At 50.2% G+C, this 8,230-nt stretch overlaps 1 protein-coding gene across 1 annotated transcript; it reads right to left on the bottom strand.

Annotated features, from left to right (window-relative positions):
- Positions 1-522: 522 nt before the first annotated feature.
- Positions 523-2,913, bottom strand: ZBTB32 (zinc finger and BTB domain containing 32). The gene is made up of 5 exons (XM_026484429.4): positions 1,981-2,913; positions 1,648-1,721; positions 1,467-1,535; positions 1,181-1,342; positions 523-1,011 (listed from the first exon to the last, which is right to left on the bottom strand). Exons 1-5 carry the CDS (start codon positions 2,862-2,864, stop codon positions 734-736), a joined length of 1,467 nt encoding a protein of 488 aa, XP_026340214.2. The 5' UTR covers positions 2,865-2,913; the 3' UTR covers positions 523-733.
- Positions 2,914-8,230: the final 5,317 nt, after the last annotated feature.

Here is an 8,230-nt window from a genome sequence, read left to right as displayed (position 1 = left end):
TGGAGGCGCCCCTCGGCTGCAGTTCTGCGCAGCATGGAGGGGAGATGCTCGAGAGGCCGCAGCTCTGCGGTCCTTGCGCACGGGAGGAGGAGGGTGGCTGAAAGCTCAAGGAGAGGAGGAGGGTGGAGCTCGCGTTCCTCGAGCCCCGGGCTGGGGGTCCCAGACTCAGATTCTGCGCACCATTGCTTGCTGTGGAAGGGGCGAATAACTTGGTTTCTCACAGCCTCTGCCAACAGGGCTTGCTGCTAAGTTAGCCTGGACTTCGCGGCCCTCACGGGTCCCTACCTCTGGGGGAGAAGAGGGAGACCCGGGAGATGGAGATGGCCCCCCGCGTTGAACGGTGGATGCACCGCCACCAGGGGCCGCCACAGGACAAGGGGCAAGACTGCCCTTCCTTCCCTCTCCCCTGCTCACAGACTAAAGTCTGGACTCGGCTTCTGAGAGGAGGGCACAGGAAACTCTTTATTTGATTATGGAATCGCCAGTTCCCGCATAATTTTCACTCGTGCAAACTTCACTGCCCACACCCCACACGGGCTCGCTGACCCAGGATTCTGGGGCCCGCGGTCATCTGGGAGAAGGCTTTCAGCGCCTTTCCTGCGGTGCTTCTTGGAGCCGAATTTGCTAGGCTGCCATAGCTGCGGTGCTGGGTCAGAAACCTAGCCAGCCTGTCGGCCCGTCTTTCATTCTTTAATCGTATTGTTGGTTGAAGCCAAAGAAGCTATCAACACCCTCAGGTGGTGGAGGAAGGGGACCTACAGGGAGAGGTCGAGGCTCGGGACGGCCTCGAAGAGGAGGAGTACAGGAAGGTGGAGCGAATGGTCCATCCAGGTGGGAGCTGGCTGGGCGAGTGGCCGCGCATGTGCGCCTGCATGGAAGCCAGGCTGGGGCAGCCGGCTCGGCACAGAGGGCAGCGGTAGGGTGCGGCCCCATGCGTCCGCAGGTGCTTGGTCATGGCTGAGAAGTCCCGGGAGCGCTGGGGGCAGAGGCTACAGGAGAAGGGCTTCTCTCCTAGGGCAGTGGAGGGGGAGGCCGGTAAAGGAAAGAAGGGGGTGAAGTCTGGCATAGGGGTTGAAATGGGCAACTGGGCAAGGGAATTGTGTGGGAGCAAACCACACAGAGCCGACAGACCGGTGTTTGGAAGGGAGCAGATACTTTGCACTGGGCGGGGAGCCCATACCTGTGTGGACTCGGTAGTGCGTCTCCAACTGATGCTTGAGTGAGAACCTTTTTCCACAGACAGAACAAGAATAGGGCCGAGAGCGAGCAGGTGGGGGTGGGGGAGGTTGTTGGGGAGATGGGCCTGCTGTACTCACATGACCCACACAGGTTGCAAGTGCACCTGTGGGGACAGAGAAGGCAAAGGAGGTCAGGGCTTGGAATCCCAAATCTGACCACTGGTACTCCCAGACAAGACATCAGGAGCTACAGTGGGGCTGAGGCAAAAGCACCCTCACCCTACTCACCTGTGTGCCTCTGATCAGACTCTTCCATCTCCCCAAGACTGAGCTTTGTGGGGCCCTGGGGGAGGGAACCTGGAGGGAGCGGAGTGAAGGAGGTGCCCTACTCAGGCTGGACTCCTGGAGTCCCAGCCTTAGGAGAGAGAGACCATGTTACAGCATTTGTACAGGGCACTGATGGGCTTACCTGGGGCAGGACTGGAGTTGGCCAACTGGTTCTGATTCCAGAGACCTTTCTCAGGGTTCAGGGACAGTGGGATCCTGGGGATGGGGTGGGGAAGAGTTAGCCTTGGCAAAACCTGGGGTCCTGGCCAGACCCTTCCTGGAGAGGGAGGTGTCATGAGTCCTCCTCAGGGGCTGGGCTTTGAATTCCCCTGTGGTGGAAGCTTCTTGTCCTATCACCAGTTCAGGAAATGTACAGTAGAGATAAGAGATGTGGTGCCCTTCTACCCATCACTGCTGCCTATCCTGAGCCACTTCCTCCCAGCCAGGGAGGTCTTCCATTAGGCTCTTCACTCACCTCTGGTCCCGACGCCAGACCTCCTGCCAGGCTCCAGTGATGGGGGTGCTGTGGGAGAAGGGAGTGCCATATCTGGGTGGCAACAGCAGGATGCTCCATAGGGCAGGCTGGCCCGTCCCCAACCAAGGGGCCTCAGCCCACCAGGGCCTAGGAATGACGCTTGTTTGGAAGGAACCTGGTGGGGGAAGGGGGCCAGAGAACTCCCGCAGACTTTCCTCAGAGCCCTCTGGACTCTCTGTCACCCACATAATCACTTCTTGCTTCCCATCTGTTCCCCCATGGCCAAAAGGGGATTGCTTGAGTTTTTCTTTTGATCTCATCTGCTCCCCTGCACCCTCCTGCATTGCCTCTGCTATCTCAGGGCTCTCTCTTGGTGGACTTTGCTCATATAGTGTCTCCTGTTCTCTCCAACCAGCTTTAACAAATTGCTCTGGTCTCTGCTCTCCATGTCCCTCCAGTCCTCTCTCAGAATCCCTTGTGGGTTTCTCTGGCTCCTCCTGATGTTCCTTAAGCCCTGGACCCAGTTCTCTAGCCCTGTCCCGTCGAGCCCTCCTGCATGCCTCTTCCAGGGACTGCACCCCCAAGGCTCTGGCCGCTTCCTCAAGGGGTCCCAGTTCTCCAGGCTGCAGTTCTACACTCTCCCCATAAACAAAGTACAGAAGCTGGGCAAAGGTAGAAGGGCTGATGCCTTTCACCAGAGCCCAGCGGCCCCTGCGGCCTAGCTGCTGGCTCACACCTGCCAGCACCAGGCTGTGGGCAGGGAATTCTTGGCTTCCCACAGTGATCAAGGTATCACATAGTGCTGGCCGGAGCCTGGCTGCTAGTCGTACCAGCCGATCAGAGCCATAGGGGCTAGGCAGTCTTGTCGTCGGGAACAGGGGCATTTTGCCTTGCCTGGATACCAATCTCAGAGGACCTGAAAGAAAGGCCACAGTGTTGAGTCCATGGTGGAAAGGGGAGGGACGAACAGCATATTCTCAAGCCTGTGGAGGTGAGGGGAGAAAGAGTGAGTTGCTGGTTCAGAACTGTCTGTGCCCTGAATGGAACAAATTAACCCAAGAGAGGACCCAAGCTTATCCAGAATCATAACGGACCAGGGGGTAGGGGTGAAGGTGGGGGTGGCAGGAGAATGGGAATTAGACCATATTCAGGACTTAAAGAGTAAGGACAAGGCACTTAACGACCTTATAAAATAGTGGGTTCAAGGCTAGTATAGATGGGTCCTGCCAATTGGCAGTCTCCGACTTAAAAGAGAGCAGATGCTGATATTTCTGCTACTCTAAGTCCTTCTGCAGGGAAAGATACCTTGGAGCAGGCCAGGCTTTCTTCTTTCCAGACAAAGAGATCACTATAAGACCCAGTCAGACCTTGCAGTTAGGGATGGAGCAAGACACAGCTTCATGGAAGAGTTTTGAAAGCTAGTGCCGCCCCACCCCCACCCCCACCCCCACCCCTTCACATGGAGCTGAGTAGTCCTCTGAGAGGCAGAAAGGACAGTAAGACTGAGGTCATAGCTGCAGGAGGGCATGCCCTATGGCATCAATCAATTATCTCCCTATGGCTGAAACTTCTAGAACATGTCGTCAGAGAAGGACCTAGAAGAGACCCATCCAGTGGATTGAGAGTGTAGGTGCAGAAGCCACAGAAGAGAAGGTTTCCATCAAGGATGGAGAGAGATTTTGGAGAAAGTTTTGACCCCTGAGGAAGTGGGAGAAAGGAAAATGGGAACTATATAGGAAGAGGCTATTTTCTTTCCAGAATAGGATAAGGAAATGCTTTAATTTTGTTTTTCATAAGCCAAAAGCAAAGAATAGAAAGAGCCAACAAGGCAGCAATTTATCACACATCAAAACTACCACAGTGACTTTTAAGAAGAGAACTGGGAACCCAGATACTAAGAGACAGACCTAAGTGTCTCAGTGCCCAGTAGGCATATTCCTCAGTGTGGGCTCATCATGAGTAAGGACCCTTGTGGGGAGGATTACTACTTGGACACCTCAGGGAGAAGGCCACAAGTTGGTAGGAAGTGGACAGAAAAAGGGGTGTAATGGGAGGAAAGTCTCAGCTGGGGAGAAGCAACCACTCACCGGTTGTAGCTTCCTCCTGGACACCGCATGTTCTGAACTGCTGTTGGGGCTCTTGGGGCCCCCCCTGGAGCTAGCCCCGCCCCTGACCTCACAGTCTTCCATTGGGTGTCCCAAGTATCAGTCTGCCACAGTCCCCCAAGGGGGTGTGGTTTTATACCCCTGGCTCTACTTCACCCCTCTAGGAGAGACCACCTCCTCTACTTCCAGATTCAAGACATTCTGCCTCCCTTCCTGTCTCCTTCATTTGTGAACTTCTAGAGTCAAAGAAGTTCATGTGAAGAAGGTGCCTGGCTGACTCTGTAGAGCATGCAACTCTTGATCTCGGGGTTGTAGGTTTGAACCCCATGCTAGGTGTAGCGATTACTTTAAAAAAAATAAAAATCAAGGGGTGCCTGGGTGGCTCAGTCAGTTAAGGGTCTGCCTTCTGCTCAGGTCGTGATCTTGGGGTCCTGGGATCAAGCCTCATGCTGCATCAGGCTCCTTGCTCAGCCGGGAGTCTGCTTTTCCCTCTCCCTCTGCCCCTCCCCTCCCACTCATGCACTCTCGTGCATTTTCTCTACTCTCCCTCTCTCTCAAATAAATAAAAATCTTTAAAAAAAAGAAAAGAAAAGAAAGCAAGTAAGCTAGCTCATCTCGCAACAAGAACCTTGGAATAATCAGACCCGCATTTGAGTCTCATCTCTGCCATTTACTAGTTGAGTCACGTTGGACAAGTCACCTCTCTGAGCCTCAGTTACCTCATCCATGAAATAGGGATAACCTTTGCTTACCTCATTTGGAGGTGAGGGTGAAGATGAAATGACATGATGAATGTGAAAGTGGTTTGTCAGTACATAGCATCATTCAAATAGGATTAGTTCTTCTGAGAAGTGTCAGAGCTCTAGCAGCTGGAAGCTGTTTCTACTGCCTCAGAAGTAAAAAGGACTGAAACATCTGGATTCCAAGGAGAGAGTGAAGGAGGGCTAAAAGCATGCCTTGTCGTTCCTCTCCCTGACTTAGTACTAGGAAGCCTTAACTGCTCTGTGGAAATGACCCCTGTCATCTGGGCCACCACTGGGGACTGAATGTACGAGTGACTCAGATTCTCCCATCAAGCTCTGAAGGGGGCAACCCCAGGAAGGGCTGCGGTGGTCTTCGAAGAGAAAACTCCCTTTTCTTGGGTTGATGACAAATGACATTTCTCTGAAATCAGAACTCCGGGGTTTCTTTCACTTCCTGTCAAAAGGGTCAAGCTCTCAGGAGATTTCCCCTGTTTTCACACTTTAGCGCTCGTTAACCTGGGGAAAGGATGAGGTCTGAAAGACTCAAATTTCTTTTTCCATTTTTTATTATTCCATTATCCCTCATCCTGTGGCAATTTTTTCATTCATTCAACAAGCGTAGAGAAATCACTTATGATATGTGCCTGGTATATCATATATGCTGAATAAATAACTGGAAGATAAACAAATCAGGCATTGGTAGGCTGCTCTGGTGACCTGACACGGTCTGGTTCACCCTAGGATTCTCCCTTAGATCCTGGTCCCCTCCTAGACCCAAATATTATGTGCCTAAACTCGCATTTCTCCCTTTGGCTCCAGGACCCCAAAGTATTCAGACAGCCTTCTACTTTCTCCCTCCAGACCTAACATGCCTTCCCCCTCCACCTCTCATTCTAGCTTGGGTATAGGCAGATGTTAATCCTTCCTAGATCAGACAGGGTGTGCCAATGGGTGGGGCTGGTGGAGGGGCAATAATAGGGTGGGGAGAGGGGAAGCTGAGTCAGAGTGAAAGGGAAAATGCAAATGGACAGGCTGTGTTCATGTGCTACTCTGAACGTTAAATATTTTCCATTTCTGAGCTTTCTAACTCCTCATACCACCACACCCGGGAACTCATTAGACACCCATATAAAAGACACTTGGCCTGGACATAAAAAAGCACCAATCCCTGATATGTATGTATACAGAGAAAAACATCCTTTCTTCAACACAGTAATACAGTCTCTAAACATATGGAATAAGTGGGGAAAACCATGAGAGAAACCCCAAGTATAGAAGAAAAGGTACAGGGGTCTGGAAGATTACATCATCACCCAGTGGCCTCATCTCCCAGCCCTACTTCATGTGCCTGTGACTCAGCTCCCCCACTGGTATGATTTGCTCATTGGTGATCAAGAATGTTGGAGGCTGTGCTTAAAGGGCGGCATCCTCTGTAAGCCAAGTGTAGTTGACAGGGAGTGTCAGCAGGCTTTCAGGAAACCTAATAGGGAGAAGAAGGGCAAGGGGATTCCCCATTCAGTGAACAAAAGCCCCCAAGATTGGGAAACCCCATTTTGCCTCCTACCTGGTGTCTACCCCACTTAAGGATATCCTTCTTAGAGGTATCCCCAGGGCCCTCTACACCTCAGGCCTTAGGCTGGTGACACTCTAGGCCCTTCTCCCTACATTCTTGACTACACAGTCCAAGCCATCTTGCATTGAGCAGTGACAGCAGAAGCACAAGCAAATAGCACTTTGACTTGGATGAGTAGGGACACTGATAACTCTATTCTTGAAAAGTCTCCCATCACAGTCTCAAAAACCTTGTCCATCTTCCACTTCCCAGGCTGACTCTGTAGGAATCACCTGCAGTTGTCCCCTGGGGTGGACCCAGGAAACCACTGGTTCTGAGGACACAAAACAGCAACCTGGGACAGGGTAGAGTGAGTAGGAGAGATTAGATAGGACATAACTGGAAGGAAGTATGTGGGAAAAAGAGGTATGATTTTTGCCTCTCAGTCCCAATACTCATATTACTAAATAAAGTTTAAAATCTACTATTTTTTAAATTCTAATTGATAGGCATGACCATAAGCTCCTTCATATGCCCCTGCAGGTACAACCCAGCTTGATATAAAAATATCAACACAGCAATACAAGTATGGATTCTCTTTAAATACAATTAAAACTAAACCATCAGAATAGGCCAATTAGAGGCATGATTATTTGTTTTATGAAAAATGTTCTCCCTTTATCTCACTTATTTTAAATACTGAGTATTCCAAAGCCGAGTTAAACAAGATTCAATTTAGAAAAATTATATGAACTTTCCACTTTTTCCAGGAACACATCTTTTTCTTCAAATTAAGGTAGTTAAATTCCCCCACAGCATTTTATGCAGATGAAGGCCAATTATCCAAATCTTACATAAACTTTCAAATGCCCACTCTTTCTAGTTAAGTACATCCAACACATACCAGAGAAGAGACACCACGGAGTAAATTAGTTTCTTTCTTCCCCTAAATCTATGTTTCATATAACTGAAGAACCAGTATAATCATAGCCAGGTGAGCTGCATCTAGGTCATAGAGACCCTATCCTAGCATATCTTTTGTGGATCAAGTGAAAAAGAACTAGACTAGAAGTAAAAAAATTTAGGTTCCACTGCATCTTCTCTGTGGGTGGCCTTTTTCTTCAGCCCTACTATGGGGCTAACTCTTCTGAGATCCTCAATTTGCTCACAGGGGCTGTTCTCAAGACCAGTACTGAATACCAATATTGTTAAACCCATTCTGACTCCCTCTGGCTGTGTCACCCCCTCCCCCTTGGGCCACAGATCCCAAGGGCATCTAGGAAGTGCCCACCTAGAACATGTATCCCTCAGTTCTAGGCTGTGCTCTGGGAACTTGGAACCCTGGACTTCCTTGCCTAAATGGCCCACTTCCAGGACCTACACAGCCCTCAATCCCAGGTCTATACTCAGGAGGATGAACTGTGTGACTGATGTACCCACCCCAGACCCTGGTCGTGTGTGAGGGGCAGGTAGACTGAGCTCAGACATACAGACTAATATGCCTTGAAATATGGGCCAACACCAGGTATGGGGAAAAAGGGAAAATCTTCATTTCTAGTCTGGCCTAGGCCCCATAAATAATACAGGACCCTGCTTAATTCCAATGGTTCTTAATGTCATAGGTTAAGGGAATTACCATCCTTTTTAAAATTGTAAGCCACGGAATCAACACTTTACATCAGAAAATTATAGATACGCATACCATTGTGCATGTGAATTACAAGGAATTCATGGACTGAAGCCAGTCCTTGGGCAGGTTAAATATTCCTTGTTTATACTTGTGGCTGCTTTGCATGCCCCCGCCAACAACATGCACACAGTTTTCCTTATGAATTCCAGGAGCTCAAAAA

The sequence above is a fragment of the Ursus arctos genome, unplaced genomic scaffold (assembly GCF_023065955.2).
Source record: "Ursus arctos isolate Adak ecotype North America unplaced genomic scaffold, UrsArc2.0 scaffold_19, whole genome shotgun sequence".
In the NCBI taxonomy this organism is placed as follows: Eukaryota; Metazoa; Chordata; class Mammalia; order Carnivora; family Ursidae; genus Ursus; species Ursus arctos.
This window is presented reverse-complemented; position numbering and strand designations above follow the sequence as displayed.